The 16,969-nt window shown below is 40.3% G+C and overlaps 1 protein-coding gene across 1 annotated transcript in view; it reads left to right on the top strand.

Moving 5' to 3' along the window:
- Positions 1-16,969, top strand: part of AGBL1 (ATP/GTP binding protein-like 1) — a gene marked incomplete at its 3' end in the record, with an annotated part of 138,929 nt that overhangs the window by 59,858 nt on the left and 62,102 nt on the right. The window contains exons 16-17 of the mRNA XM_010194396.1: positions 3,749-3,893; positions 7,104-7,257. Coding sequence (XP_010192698.1) covers positions 3,749-3,893; positions 7,104-7,257 — 299 coding nt within the window. The remainder of the gene's footprint in view (positions 1-3,748; positions 3,894-7,103; positions 7,258-16,969) is intronic.

Raw genomic sequence — 16,969 nt, 5'->3', positions numbered from 1 at the left:
TAGAAATCTGGGATATTGATATTGTCTTCTGCCATTTTAGTCTAAGCTGATGCAATGCCATATTCCATCACTACCAGCACTTTGTACTGTACTAAATGCTGCAGACAGGAAGTCTAAAGGCAAGATGACTAAGATGTGTTGTTCTTGGTGCTTTTGGATTCCTGAGTTACAATCCAGCTCCTTTACTGACCTGCCTGTATCTTTAGTTGTGTGGCTTTACCTGTCTATGTCTCAGTTTCCGCATTTATAAAGGATGGAAAATTAGAGTCAATTATCTGCCACGCAAAGAATGGGAATAGATAAATAGGAAGAGAGTTTTAATTAGGTAACGCTTGCAAAGGTCTTTTAAGCTCAAAAAATTATCGTGCAGAGTGATAAGTAGTATTATAATTATTATTAATTAACTTTCCATCACAGCTATGCTAGAAATATGCTACCTGTATGTTATTTCTGAAGCAGAGCAGCAAGCAAAATAATTTCACTATTACAAAGTGACTGAAAGGCACAGCAGATACAGCTTGCATACTGATTAAAAACACCACACTTCAGTCTCTTATTTTCTTTCCAATAATCAGTGTATTAGTTTCTAGAGAACGTGTGAGACTTTGTGAATGTTTTTTGAAAGACAACACAAATAAGGTAGTGGGGACCAGATGTTGGTATCGGGTCTTTTTTTCCTTCCTTCTTCCTTGCTTGTTAATTTGGGCTGCATGCTGGTATGGTAGAATGTTGTGATGGAAAAGAGGTGAGGAAGAAAATCTATCAGCCAGGTGGAGTAACAAGGAGGCAACAGAGGCATCTTGGGGTGACAGCAGCAGGAGGAGAGGCAGGCAAGGAGGAAAAATGCTATATTTTAGGTTTGTTTTAGAAAGATTCAGAGGTACCCATTGTACGGTGTATTGTGAGGAGACTAGATTATATGCAGTAGGAAGACATGATCATTTACAGTGCTTACACGCAGGTGGTTTATCTTTAATACATGAGCAAAGAATACTGAAGCCTCACAAAGCCACTTGTGAACATCCTGTTACTACCAGATAGTTTGCTACAGATTGAAGCAGGTGTCAAGAAGGGATTCAAAAGTCTGGAGATATCTGTTCTGGATGGGCAGTTTGCTGTAGTGAGAGTGCTGTGCATTGGTACCCTCAGGATTATATGATCTGAGCGTTGTCAGGAGTCAAGACCACTGACCACCAGCATAGCATCAAGGTCAGAGGTAGCTGGTGGTGCAAAACCTCTGGGTTAAGTGGCATTTTAGATAGGAGAGATATTTTTGGCTGCAGAATTAAAGATCTGTAGAGAGAGAAGCCTTTAGTGGAGCACTAGGGACAGGTGGGAATACTTTCCCCAACGGGTATGTAAGATATTTAGGCGGTGTCTGCCCACAAAGACCTGCTTCCTCCCACACCTCTGATTACAAAGGGGAGGACTCGGAAGATCTCAGCACTTTGTGGCAGTTCTTTATGAATAAGGTCATCTAACTGTCCGAGTGACACAGAATATAATAGAAGTTATGGAGATAAAATGGTTCTTAATTATTCTTCACGGGCAAACATAACAGGATCTAGATTAGATGTCATTGTCCCAACTTAAAAAAGTAAAAAAGACTCAAATCCAGGATCCACTGAAATACATATATAATAGCTAAGTAGATATTTCTGTATTTGTGGGTTCAGTGCATTTTTTTTCTCTGAGTTTCTTTGTCCAATATTAAGGTGGTTTATTTGCAAAAGAAATTTTGGGGTGAAGGGTTCAGCTGAGAATAAAATCATAGACTTTTCAGTTTGCCACTGTGACTCAGTGTTCCTGTACCATCTATTGATCCAATCAGTATCACTCATCCCACGTGTTTTTAACAGTTATATTCAGGTGAAAACCCAGCAGCATTGTATTGTGTCTTCCCTGTGAGAAAGAGCTGATTATTTTGGAGAATTTGACAAGAATAATTATATTTTCTCTCCACCCTTCTGAATAAAAATGAACGGCAGCAAAATAAACTAGTATTGTAAATTTCAGGAGCTGAAATTGCATCTTTTGGTTGCCTCTTCTATTTTGCATTTTAATGCAACATTGATGATAACATTTGTCAAAGAAACCTCACAGTCCTTCAGAATCAGAAGGTTCGGCAACAGCATAATTGGTGCAATGTGGGAAAAATATTGTTTGAAATGTATTTATGGATGTGATTTGCTGTGAGGTTTCTCCCTAAAAATGCATGAATTGTCTCTTCATCTCCGTTGAAAGAAAACTTTTTTTAGTCAGCCTAAAGTCATCTCTGCGTGTCTCCTGCAAGAGATCTGGTCCTGAGACTAGGCTGAGAAGCTCACTTTAAGATTCTGTAGTTTTCGTGAAGGAAGTGTTAAGGGCAGTAGTAGACCTTGACAGCCCTGACCAGCCTCACCTGAAGCCCCCCCTGCCACCCTCTGTCTAGGGGCCCATGAGCTCATTTAAAGTCAGTTTGGTACCTCGAGCCCTGTCAAAGCTCTGTTGTAGTGAGGCTCCAGCTCAGTCCCCGCTGTGTCTGTGCTTTGCTGTCAACTCTGGTGATCTGGACCCTGACCCATGGACAGACGTCGTGGCTTGACCCAGACCTGCCTCATCACCACAGACTTCTCTGGTGATCTGGGTGCGTGGTTGAACCTGTCTGCCATCCCCTGGCATGCTCCCCTCAGGTACTGTGGAAGGGCACCCTGGCTGATGAGGCCCCTGCCCTGCTGGCTTCCACATCAAACTCAGCTCCCCATCTTTTAGGAAGCGACTGGTCCTTGCTGCTCCCTGACAGGAAGAGGATCAAGTCCTCAAAAAAGAGGGATCCAAAAGAGAGGTTTTTTCAGTAGCTCACGACCTGTAAATTTGTATGAGGTCACTTCATTGCATGCAGTCTCTACCCAAGCCCCCTCTCCTCCTACTCAGGAATGAGCATGTGATGATATTTGAAATATTTTATGTGTGTTCTTTTTATTTTTTTTTATTATTCCTGTTTATAATAATTTATTTTATTATTCTTTTTTCCTGTGGTGGAGGTGAATGGTTGGTTTGGTAGGGTATTCACATTTTCTAAATCTCCAGGCTTTCGTAGAATATTTTCACATCGCATTGTTCAGGGCTGTGAATAGATACCTGCATCTCTAAGCAAGATAATTTGGATGCTGGCAGCAATACAGCAGTGTTAGCTGAATGCATTAGTTTAAATACATCTGGACTGTGCCATATGAACTAGTATTAGCTGGCTTCTTATTTGCACCTTCACCAAATGAAACAAACTTATTTTCCTAGGAAAGTACTCCCATCCATCAGCAGCACACGACTGGCTGTGCCCGGTACTGCTGCACACAGTTCTGAACTCCGGGCTGCTCCGTGTTAACTGCGTGAATCCCGAGGCACTCTTGAATGTGGTGTATCCCCTGGGTCAGCGATACTTACTATTGTGATCCTGTTTGCTTCTCTGTCAGCGGAGCCATGGTTTCTCTAACCTTTCTTTTTTTATATAGCCTGTAGGTGCATTGCTGTGTTACTGGATATTGTTTAGCCTTGGATTATATTTTTTTGTACCTGTTCATTGCTGGGATTGGATTGATTGTACTTGATTGTGGCTTTCCCAGTCTTGGTACAATGACTTGGAACCCATCTACATCACAAGATGAAGCCTCAGAATAGACACTTCTCTGAATGTTTACTTCTTTCATGGCTACTCCAAATGTGCATCTGGAGGTGATAACCATCTCCTTCCCTCTTTATCTTTTCCCAGAAACCACTACCGCTGCAGTGCAGCTGCAGGAGGAGGCATGAGAGGAAAATGCTACTACACACTCACCTTCAGCATCAAGTTCCCTCACAGAGACGATGTCTGCTATCTGGCCTACCATTACCCTTACACTTACTCCACAATGATGGTAATATTGATATGCCCACCTAGATAAGTTAATGGGCCTGACAGTTTGGAGCTGCCTCAGGTGTGAGATTTTGAGGTAGCATAGAGAAATTTATAGGGAATGAAAGCACATCCCATTAGCACTTTTACCAGTCAGAAGATAATGCAAACCAAAGATGTCTCCATTTGCTTGTGGTGAGAAGCAGGAGACTAAAGATAATGACAAGTCCGAAGTGAAAGCTGTCTGCTCCTCCTCCTGACAGAAGGTGACAGCTCAGCTTTCAGAGCTGCACCCAGCAATGGCACGGTGCTGGACCTCATTTGAATGCTTTGTCAGCTGTTTCCTCTGTGCCAGCTGGAGTGTCAGGAGGCATTTGACACTCCCACCCAGTGCTGGCAGTACAGAAACTAAAGAATGCAAGTCCAAGGTAAATTGTATTATTCAGTTCAACCAAGTCTGCTTCCAGGGGAAGGATTTGGTTTTTACATTCTCTTCTGGCCAGGGGTGGATGGTGCGGAAATTTTCTGGGAAATGCATCTCTTGTGCTTTCTCTATGATTGAGGTAGGAGAGCTCAAGGTCTGAAGGGAAGGTAGGATTAAAGAAAGGAAATGAATGGTTCTGGGAGTAGCTTTGCTCTGTTGTTGAAGATGAGAAAGATGTTACTGAAAAAGAAGACACAGTTCCAGTAGATCAGTTCCCCTTTCTTCTATTCCCAGTTTCCATTGTCAGCACTTTTTGCTGGGCAATAAATGCTGGTGTGGGATGGTGAAGTTTGAGCTCACACTATTTTTTGCAGTGGTATTCATTTGCCATTACCAGGTATAACAGACTATGCTTTCAAGGGAGACAATGTCCTCTCCCACTTACTAGCCATGCTGCCTAGCATGCTAGCATAGCTAGGCATAGACTAATTCCCACTCAGACAACAGTCTCTTGTCAACTGCTTTACATCCCATTGTAGATGATCAAAGAAGCTAGTTCCAATTCCTGGGAGAGGGCCAGTCAGGCCTTCACAGTCCAGATTATGGCTGCCAGCTCGCTTCTCATTAGGCTTATGGGTACCAGAGTTACTCCTCAAAATCAATAAGGAAGAGTGTATGCTGCAGTAGTGGGGTTTGACCTGTAGTCTTGAAGGCATGTATATACTACAGTCTGCGGGAGGAAAGACAAATGCAATACTGAGGAATTGAGTAGACTTATACACCACCATACTTTATTACTGAAATGCAGTGCCTCATCATTATTTTACTGTTATTGATTTCTATCTTCTGCTGGCACAAAAGCAAGAGAGACTTGGAGAGTTTGTATGCTCTGGGAATCACTGAATATCTCACCTGAATAGAATAGAGATGAAAAAGATGTTATTCCTAGACTCGCAGGGCCAAGTCTTAAAGAATTTCACTGCCTCTTCAAATAAAATGCTCATTGAAGTTAAAGAGAATTTTGCCCCAGGAAAAGTTTAAATGAACTCAGACTCAGTAAGGACCATAAAGTTTGGTAAATGGGATTTATGGATGGAAATGATTGATAGTCATGTCCAGCCAGTTAGCCAAAGCAAAATTGTTGCCTCTAATAATTCTAAAAAGTTTCTTTGTTTGGACTAATTTAAAATGTCGAGTGATGCAATTTACACATTTCCATGTTACTTTAATTTCTACAGTAAATAAACTAAATCAACTTTGTGTACCAGTAGATTTCATTTTAAAGCATTTGTCCACTGGTGATGTATGTTGCTTTTACATATCAGTAATAAATTAAAAGTGATTACGAACGCAAGGGCTCAATTAAATATATAGTGCTTTGGGGAAGAAGATAAACTTGTATATGGAATTAGTAATTTTAAAATGTTTTTAAATATCATATATATTTAATAGTTACAGGCATATTTACAGGAAATACAGATTGCGGAATCTTATTTGAACTGGATGCACTCTGCAGTTCATTACTTTTTGTCCATTAGTAATTACATTTATTTTATGAACAGTAATTTATCTATTTTTACATCACAGTGTTAATTGTTTGGATATCTAGCTGAAATCTCTGTGGCAGCTATACCCAATTAAGCTTCACTGTGTACCAGGAACATAAGTAAATGATTATATTGAGTTCTCTGTATCTATGTGAGATTGTTAGATGCATCTAATAATTGAATTTCCTTTATAGAGCAGTATGATAGTTGTTTTATTACATAGATGACTGTAAATTTAAGTTCTGTGTTTGCATTCAAATGCATACTGGGAAATCAGTCTGAAAGATGCCGAACCCTGAAGTCTGAGGAACAGGAATGTCTTGTCCCATAAACACTGGTTAAAATTTAGCTCTGACTCATAAAGATGAAAATTTACCAAGCAAGGGTTGTTCAGGGAATTGGCGTGTTTTGGTTAAAGTACTGGGAGGACAATACTGTAATATACTGAGTTCTACCAGTCGAGAGGCAACTGATGCTCCACAATGCTTAGCAACACCCCGTGGTGGGATTACGTACTCTAATCTGGCCGCTTGCAATTACAATGTAAACAGAGAGAACTAAACGTCATCTGGTGTGTGGGTGGCAAGTGGCTGTGTAATAATGTGATCAGAATTTGTTCCAAAAAATCCTGTTTTTTCAGCTGCCAATTCTTTTTCTCAAATTTCTCAAGAAGCTGTTGGACTTAAAAATTGTTTAAAACTGCCATAAATTTTTAAGGGAGGAGGGAAGAAAAATCTCCTTTTTAAAAAACTTCTTGGAAAGACACTCTTCAAATTTCCCACTACTGATTGTAGAAAATTTTGTTTTGATGTAAACTTTTTGGCTAACTCTGGTGTGGAGTTGTTCCTGATTTTCACTGGCATGTGCTTGACAGCTAACCAGTCAGTTCTATAGATTCTCAAAAATAGTGAGTTTTCTCACATTTTTACACAGTTCCTGTTGAAATATAAGGAGTAGGCAGTTGTCTTTTGGACTTCATGTATGCGTAGAAATTCCTTTATACTAATAAGAGAAACACATAGGTTCAGGTAAAATAAGAGTAATAGTCCTCTGCAGGTTCAGTGAACGGGGATGTATTGTGAATGGTTTGTGCATATCTGTGGGATGTAAAAGGTGTTGAGATTAACTGGCAGAAGAGAGAAGCTGAGAAGTTAGCAAGAGATGAAATTAGTACCAATAATAACACACAGCTAGTGGAATAAAATCAGATTTTATAGACCGTGAACTTATTTATAAATCTGCTTCCTTGCTTCTTTCTCAGTCTCATCTTGATATCCTGGAACAACATAGGAACCCCAAGAAGGTTTACTGGAGGCAGCAGACGCTCTGCCAGACGCTCGGAGGAAATCCATGCCCATTGCTCACGATCACTGCCATGCCAGACTCTAAAAAAAGGGACGATTTGGAGCAATTCTGTAAGTAGCCAAATGAAGCATTAAAAAAGATGCTGGCGACTTGCAGTTATGTCAGCAGTGGCAATGACAACCTGTTTTGTGAATATGTTGATTTTCTTCCTTTCTCACTTTGGAAAAAGAAATCTAAATATGGGGAATAGCCGATTACAATTCTTTTTCAAATTACAGTTTTGAACAGAGGAGGGAGGAGAGCTTACACCATTTTTTAATTTAAAAGTTCAATATCAGATATCTCCAACATCAGGAAACTAATAACCAGTTCAAACAGAAATTTGATTTATTTTGTTGTTGTTGTTGATGTTCCAAATTGAAATGATTCATTTATTTTGAGGTTTCAAAAATAAATTTTGAAGGTTTTGGAAAAAAAAGTGCAAGATCACTCTTTTTCCCAGCTATGAACAGCAATTGGCGTGCTGTTGTAATATTCAGTGACTGGGTTCATTTGCCAATTACGCTGCTAAAGTCCTCTGTTTTTGAGAGAAATAAATATCCCCTGGTTTGTGATCTTACATTAATTCAGTGGGAGCTTGTAGTTCTGACCAAAATGCCATGAAATCTCACGTACCACTGAACAACTCTTCCTCAGAAGCTTTGCAATGCAGTCAGATTGAGGACTGTAGATCTATCCATGAATCAGTTGAGCTCAATCTAAATGGAACATGTAGAAAACCCAGTTATCTGAACTGAAATAGAAGTTTTTTTTTAAGAGTGTCAAGGTGAGGCAACGCAGTTTCTCTCAAGTTTCCAAGACTACAAAAATAAACACCAGTACTCTTAGGTGATTAAAATATTTGTTGTTTTATCAAGTGGAACAACAGTAAAGCAGCACACCATGTTTTATGCTGTGGGGATGCCTCTAGGCAAATCTGAGTAATCACGGTATATGCTTATTTTGTGTAAGCAACTTGGTTAATTATGGCTTTTGGGGACACACTTAGCCTAATTTGTGCTGCACTGTGTGGCTTTGATCAGCAGTTACTTATCAGTTTCCTTGTCTTGTATGACATGCTCTTCTCTCTGTGAAGTGATCTGGCTGACGGAAGGACCTGTTTGTCAACATTTTCCATGCTAAAACTGTAATTCAAAAGCAACAACTCAGAATTAAATATGAAGGGACTGAAGTAATTTCCCAGTAATAATTCCATTGGTTTGTACATCCTCCATGCGTATGTATTTCAGCTTGAAAAGCGATGTGGAGCTGCAGCAGTGGGGAACTTGGCATGTGGTAATGAATAAAAATTGATAGCTCTTGTTCTTTCTTTCTGGTTCTGGACAATTCATAGTTTTCATGAGCTGTAGTCATTTTGCTTTCATATCAAACTTGTTATTAAACTCGTTAATCTGAGGGGTTCTTTTCGATAATGCCAGTGCCACAGGTAAAATGCAAAGCTCGACAGGTCTTCATAGCTGTTGCACCTAATAGTACTCTAAATATGCTAAATCCTTCTCTGGTGTAGACACATGGGAAGTGGGAAACATCACTGGTGAAGAGACGTTGGATGGGTGAGGAGCGGTGTGAGGACATCATGATCAGTAGGAGAGCAGTGAGCAGGAGTTATTGTGGTACTGGAAGTGCTGATAGAGTGGGAGCGGCCCAGGGACAATGAGGGCATGGCATCCTCTGCGTCAGCTGTGCTTTATTTTCCTTGCTCAACTCTTTCAGATTAGTCTTGTCAGGCTTTTGATTAATGTGGCCCTGGGATGGTTAAATTTGTCTGAGTTAAATTTATTAACGTGCACCTTGTTAATAGGAAGCGCAAGCCGTGCACGCTCATAGGAACTGCACATTCACCGCATACTGAAGGGAAGAAAAATGGGCTGCTGTTTGCTTTCATTAAGCCTTGTTTATGTGAGGCTTTGATATTCACTTGGGCTCCTTTCTCCTTCCTCTCTTTCTGTCTCCTTTATGTGATGGTGGTGTACTGAATAATTTTTATTAAATGCCCAGTTCTGAAACTGATATGGAGAAAGACAGAAGTGAGCCAAGAACTCTTTAGCTCCCTGTGCTTTGCATCTCAGTCATGCAACAGCTCAGTTACAAACAGCACAACTTCCATTCACACTGGATCAGTGTCTGTGGGTGCCTGAAGACTGCAACAGAAAGTCCAAGGCTGGACAGTGGGCCCTGCTGGGCTTTGCAGCTCCATGGACTTGTGCACATAGAAACTGGGAGGGTCTGTCTTGGTGGTGGTGGTTGTTGTCGTTTAAACTTGCCCTTCCTGACATCATATGAAGACTGAGCATTCAGCAAGGAGGGGGATGTCCTTGCTTCTCATTTTAACTGCAATATCCCCCAAAGGCTTGTGATAATGATAAAGTCATTAGTTTTCCATTCTGACGGTGTGCAGGAAGCACCAATGAAGAGACAAGAGGATTGTTTTTTGTCTCTGTTATCTCTTTACCATGTTCCTCTTGCCTCTTCCTTATTCTTTCTTACAAAGAGCTAGACTCTGCAAATTTGACCTTCCATATTATGCTCAGAGCTTTTCCTCAGACTTTAGCTCTTCTCAGAATTATTTAAAAAAACAAAACAAGACAGAAACACTCCACTCTAACAAAAAAAAAGACAGTTTTCTGTAAGCTTACATGTGTGGTGAGCCTGCATGCTCCACCTGCCTTGGATGTTGAATGATCACACGTGAGCTTTTGAAAAGGAATGAAGCTGGGGAGTGGGGAGGAATGAACAGTTGGGCAGGCATTTACTCTTGGGGGACTTTGTTCCTGGCAATGTCAGGTCTCGTCTTAGACATTGTCTGATGACAGTTAAAGAGACTTCTGAAGGAGCGCAATTCCCAACATCTTTCAGAGCGCTGACAAATGAATGCAAAAACAGTGAGAATGATAAAGCTTCAGATCTTGGTGCTAACTCCCTGCTTGATGAAGTTAATAGGTGCTTGCAGAGCTCTGATTTTCTTGGGTTTGCCACACACAGCCCAGTGAAGGCAGTGTTGACAGCATGCATGTGTACTCAGCAATAGTTTGAAAACCTTTAGTTCACAATGTTAACCATGCAAATGTACCGTTTGTAACCGTGTCCTACTAAACTCCTTGGTGGACAGCTGACAGACCCTGCAAGCCATAGGATACTGCTGTAAGTGGCAGAGCAAATGGACAGGTTGACTTTTCAAAGAAGCGTAAGTAAAAGGTCTGAACACTCATAACCACGCAATGATAATATTCTCTTCTAGTAAATACAGTAGACTCCAATATGCTGCTAATGTTAACAGAGTGACTTAAATGGAATTAAAGCCACTAAATGCAAAATGACTGATCAGAGGACAGTTCACACTGTACTGTTTTGAGCTTGCCATATGAGTGCTCCTCAGAAAGTGTTTCCTGGCTGGGCATTAAGTTGGGGTCAGTTAGCTCTTACCTTTAGTTAGAGAAGGGAAAGGGGAGGACATCTTTGAAGTGATGTAGAGTAGGTGCCATTCAGGTTATTACTGCAGAATACAGAGAAATAACTGAAATAATCCAAAAAGAATTCCTTACAGGAATAAAGATTTCAGTCTGAGATGATACAGCAGTGCACTGCTTCAGCTGACGACCACCAGCATTGCTGCGTTCTCAGCTGAAGGACATGAGCATCGTATGTTGCCATGGGGGTTAATCCTGCATCCACTGGGAACAGTGTTGCTTTGCAGAGTGAGATGGGAAAATAATTGCTTATCGTCTCACGAAAAAAGTAATTGCACAACTTTCTTTATCACTGGTTGTACTGTTGTGCTTCCCATTAATCACACTGATTATGCAGTGTGTTATGAGTATTTCCTCCAGTTGACACACCTGGTGAGTGACCTTTTAGCAATGCGTAGCATTATAGAGCTGAATAGTGGGGTTTAAAGTTAAACCTAAATGTCCCAGCTAATTAGCAGCAATGGTGAGGGAAAATAAACAAAATATGACACTGACAAATGGATTTACGTCTGTAATAGCTGTCACTTTGAGTTGCTCTTCTGTCATTACATGTCCTCTTTATGCAAGGCTTGGGAAATGATGATGAATATTATCATAAAGAGATAATGACACCTGCTTATCTTAAATGTAGTCTTTTGAGGAGTTCAAACACATTTTGTTCCCAAGCCTAAGCATATTTCTAAAGATGGAAAGAGTAACATTTTGGGATAAGTATGGCAGGATGCTTGTGCCCTCTGAATCTGCAGATGCTTCTAGAACTAGAATTGAGGGATAAAGTGCGACTAATGAGGTGTGTTTACTTGGTCTTATCTTAAGCCTACAGAATCAAAAAGCCATGGTTGCTGAGAGAAATATTCTAACATTTTCCAATTTGCTTGTATAAGCTATTTAGATGGTTGTTTTGCCACTTTGATCTATTCTCAGAAAGAAACACGCCCTTTTACCTTTAAATATATTTTGCAGCAAAGGGGAATTCCTGAACAAAGAACAACAGAAGATGTGAATTGCAGAGGCCACTTATGCAGGGTACTGGGAAATAATGATCATGTGGAAAATGTACACAGTTTAATTAAGCACATTGATTAAATCAATACGATTCAAACAGCTTAGTGCTCCAATCAGCTTAATCTCATTAAATGTAATTCAGGCCTCGATAATTGATTAATAATGCATTATATTTTATGAATTATTGACTCCAAGTTATTATAACTGTGCCTGCTCCCTGCGTGGCAACCAGTGTTGCATGTTAATTATGAAAGGCTCAAGCTCTCTTCTCTTCAATAACACTTTCAAAGCTGGAGATGACATATCTCCTCGTGAAAGAGGGATCAAATTAGATCAACGCCTTATTGGAGCTAGTCCACCCCAAAGGAAAATGCAGTCTTTAAATGCAGCTCTCATCTAATAATGTTCAAATAGGGAGGCAGAATGACCTGCTTTGATTGGTAATGATCTTTCAAACAGCCAGAAGAACTGCCTGTAGCAATTCAGCTGGAGTGCTAACCTGTCATTGTGCTGCTTGGAAACAGTTCACAACAGCAAACGCATCTGTTGTTCTTCTAGTGTCATTGTGGGCTATACTTGCTCCAGCACACATGCACACAGCATAGTCAATGCTGCTAAACCCTTGGGTTACGTCTGTATGCCAAATATAGATCAGTCCTGTTCCCCATATTTGTCTGGAGTCTGAGTGGTTTCTGTAAAAAGGACCAAGAGGCTTTTATAATGGCATTTCTACACTGCAAGTGTCATAGAAGAAGAAAGAACTATTGCCACTGCTGCTGAAAGTCTCAGGAGAGAAACCAAGAACTGAAGAAAGCCTTTGCTTCTCAAGCGGCCCCCTATTAGACTGCTTTTCCACTGAATGTGAACAGAGAATGTTGTCTCAGATTGTTTTTCTGGCTATCTAGGTACTTACCATGGTCCAAATTGCAATCTTGCACAGCAAGACTTCACTAGCATTACGTTTCCTTAAAATATTCCATTTACAGAACATGTCCTGCTCTTTCATCTCTTCTCTAGCTCTATTCCTTGTTTGCGATTATAGTTAAAAGTTAACAGATTTTAGTGTGTATAGAAATCGAATGAGATTATGATTATAGCAAAAGGTGGAGAAAACCTTTTTTTTTTACTTTGTTCTTAAATTTGCAGTCGTAAGATTTGTATCCGTGTATTCCCTTGAATTGAAGATTTGCTTCTAATTTGTGGCGGTGCCAGGCGGAGGTGCTGGTTCCTCCGTTGCTTTATACCGAACACTTTGTTTTTGGTGACAGGAAGAGACAGCTGTTGTGAAAACCGTGATCTTGTTTTAATGCAGTAGTGAATAAAGGCTGAATAAAATAGTCATGTACTCTACAGTGCTAAATAATTACAGAACTGAGAAATGTTTTTTCTGCTTGAATAGGCAGTTTATCAAGCATCTGAAGCCAAAGCAATGATCTCCAGATATGCAACACTAATAGTGTGTGCTTTAAATTTCTCAAGATTGTCTTTCAATTTCAAACACCTCTTCTCTCTTTTCTTTCTGATATCCAGTCACAACAATGTACCAGCTGATTGCAAAAAGAGCAGACAAATTCCTGCAAAACAGTGTTCTTATTTGAGTATCCAGCCTACTGCCATAGAGGTAGAAGCTGGCTGAATGGAACATGGAATTGAGATAGACACATGGCTGGCTGCAGACCATGGCCAGTATTTTTTGTGCTGTATCAAGTGCTCTTTGAATCCCAGTATTTGGTGGAACTAACTTAGCTTTGACATTGTGGTCAGCCTTCCATGAGTGTGCGAAATGCATATTAATATGTTGAATCCTATTAGTCAAGGCAGCAAACAATGCACAGAAATCACTGGACAAGGATGCTAAACATGCCCGTTACTCCCTCAAAAGTTGAACCAGCATTAAACTGCTACTGGGTTTCTGTTATTAACTTCAAGTCATGGCATGAAAAATCCCCTGTATTTCAGTGAGCTGCACATTTCCCATGCCTGGCCGTAAATTCCAGTCACATATAGTCCCATGGGTCATATGCTAAAAGGTCAATGTGGTACTGTATAAATTAGCCAGAGAAGCATTTGAATTGAGTTAAATCTGTTTTCAATGTGACAGAGATGGGCTCTGTGAGGGAGAACATAATTTTAGGGTCAGATTGACTGTGGAGAGTGAATATTGCTATAAGCAATATGTTTACTAAGGGGTAAAGGGTTAATGCTTGTGCCTCGAGGTAAAAGCAGAGGTCAGGAAGGGGTTTCTTCCAGCTTGCCACACTGTTGCCCCACTGGTCATGAGTTTTACTGCACAGGTCTTTGTTTTTCACAAATTACAAGGCCTGGAGCACCTGCTGATGTAGGCTATAAAGTGGGTTGGCCTGAGGGCAGTTGGGTTTCTCCCCCAACACCTGTGTTGAATGAGTTGCTTCCAGATGGTAGAGCTGAAGTTGTGGATGGTGTGGCAGTTTGTGGAGCACCCTTGCTCCTTGAATAAAGGCTAGTAAGAAGGTCCCTGTTGTCTCTTGGTTGGAAACCTGCTGTAAGGTAAGAACACTAGAATTTAGTAACAGTAGATGTGTTGTTTGTGTGGGTTTTTTTTAATTATTATTTTCCCCTGTATTATTTGCTGTATCCACTCTCTATAAGGTGATTAAGAAGTGCTCCTCTAAGAAGAGTAGATGAGCTGCTGGGCTGTTCCAGTGAGCTTTCTGTTTGGTTGTACCTCCTCACTCATAACTACCACTAGGAAAGTTGAGGTCAAGGAGTAAGGGGCAAAGAGCTGGCAGGTTGGCCTTATGAAAGAACAATCCTTAACTGGAAAACTCACAGAGTGTAGCATGTGTATCAGCTGCTGCCAGACCCAAACCAGTGCACTTGCCATCACATAGAGCAGTTTTTGTCTTCAGTTTGATATTTTTTCCTTTCAGAATGCAAAGTCTGTGCTGATATATAGATTGAGCCAGATACACATTGCGTTTTGATGCCTGACAATCTCATAGGAACAAGCTATTTTTTGGCTTGTACTGGAGAGCAAGATTGGGCAAAGTGGGCATAAAGTGGGCTCTGCCACTCTTCTAGCAAACTATTACTTTTAGTTGGGGAACTCAACTTGGGGACAGTTCAGGGGAAGATGGTCAGGTCTTATACAGATTGTTTTAAAGAATTGTTAGGCTGTGACAGAAACCAGAGTGCATCCTGCTGATGGGGAAGCCTGCTACAACTTTCATATTGCTCTTACCTTTACCCTTCTAAATTGGGAAGTTTCTTTGTGCTTTTAAATCTTGGCTGACTGGTTTGGAGAGACTGTCTATTGCAGCTCATTTTAAAAGAGAAAAGTTATTCATTTGATACCTCAAGGCTTTGAAAACTTTCTGGAAAACAATGTTCCAGTTTCTGGATTTAATGTTCCAAGCTACACATTTTTGTCTGATAAAGGCTGACCGAGCTAGTCATGCATTACAAATGACCAGAGTTGTCTGGCTTGTATGGCACAGCTTTGCTGCATGTTTGCCAGAGCTGCAAGCAGAGTTTGTTCAGCTACTCAGCCATCCATGTGAGGGGTTCTACACTCATGTGAAACATAGCAAATGGTATTTCTCTGTGCTGATGCAAATATTAATCTACCTGAGAGCATTAGTCATCGAGGTGGCATTTTTACAATACCCTGTGTGCATTTGTTTTTCTCCTCTTTTTGTATCTGTAACTCTGAACACCTGCTTTTTCCGATTCCCACCTGCAAGTTGGTTTTCCTGGGAGGGTCTATGCAGATTTCTGCATGACCTGTTTAACTGAATTTAATTTCTCTGATTGGCAAACAGGATCTCTTGCTATTTAACTGGTGGAGCCAATCTTATATTGGTAAAATAAGCACAGCAGTATATTGAAACTAGTAGTTTGCAGACACCATAGGCTGACACTTCTTGTTACTTACAACTGACAGATTCTAGAAACAAGTATTTACGATTAATGTGCTGCAATTATACAGCAATACTAAAATGAAATAGGGCTAAAAATACCCCATAATGATTTTTAAAATGCTGTTCTGTTAATGAGAGGATTTGTCCATCTCTACATCAAAGAGAAACTTGTTAGCTCTCTGAGCTTACCCACCTGTTTCTAATGCAGAAATAGAAATTGCTAATAAACAAGTGGAGACAGCTGCTATGTTCAGACTGCAAATGTGCTGATAAGATCAACGAGTTGATGAGTGACATGGTAGATACTGCAAAGTGCACCAGTGTCCACAGAGAGCTAAACCCGGACTTCTGTATCATTTGGGGGCATTTATTAGGTGGCTGTTGGATATCAGTTTCTAGCTGACAGAAAAATAGGTTCATCGAGTCTCTTTCCTTCTAGATCATTTTAGGTTTTCTCTGATTTCTACTGCTTCATTTTGATATATGATTTTGCAGAATTAGGTAGCCAAAGGAACTGTACTAGTCAGTGTATTTCTTTTGGCCTTCTGAATAGGAGGGCTGTGGAGGAAGCTGCATTTTCAAGTCATCAGCTCCCCATTATATCTGTAAATGGGCCTCCTAAATAACTGCTTTGCTCGTTTCGTGAGGACAGTTTTTCTTAAGGCAGGTGGCATATTGGAGAAGTTCTGTGGCTTTTCTCCCTGCTCCATCTTAACTTTAAGCTAATGAACTCTGCATAATCGAATCAGGCCCCAGAACCAACAGGACTTGTTCCAGATCTTAACTCTGTTTCCCAAAGACTGCGTTTTTTCAGTAACACTCAGAAAATGGTATCTATGAAATCACCAGCGCATTTAGAATTTAATTTGCTCTATCAATTGCAATTGTTGTGCCACTTAGCTGTGGGAAAAAAAATGTAATTTTCCCTGCCACTTTGTAATTCTTTTTTACAAGCTTTTTCTCTTCTTTCTTCATTGGATTTGTTTAATGAACTGTTCTGAAGATTTTCTGGTTTAGTCTGGGTGCTGCTTCTGTGTATCTGAAATAAATGACTTTAAATAAAATAGGCTGAAACTTTTATTAAAACACGATGAGGGGCAGAGGTGATAAATACGAGTGAATGAAGAAGTCAGTGGGGTTGGAGGTATGTCTTGACCTGTAAATGACTCGAAGACATTAAAAGGCATTATGGAGTTTTCTGTTGAGTATCCCAAATGTTCTAGACTTCTCCATTTGTTAAGAAAAACAGAAATGCATACTACAGCATTCTGTTTCTTTTCCTCATATTTCCCTTACTGCTTTCATATAGTCTTTCACTTTCTCCTTTAAGTCTGAAATGACATAATAGTGATGGGCACAGAAATATCGTAGCACTCTGCAAATGCGTGTGT

The sequence above is a fragment of the Mesitornis unicolor genome, unplaced genomic scaffold, assembly GCF_000695765.1.
Source record: "Mesitornis unicolor isolate BGI_N332 unplaced genomic scaffold, ASM69576v1 scaffold12291, whole genome shotgun sequence".
Lineage (NCBI taxonomy): Eukaryota > Metazoa > Chordata > Aves > Mesitornithiformes > Mesitornithidae > Mesitornis > Mesitornis unicolor.
This window is presented reverse-complemented; position numbering and strand designations above follow the sequence as displayed.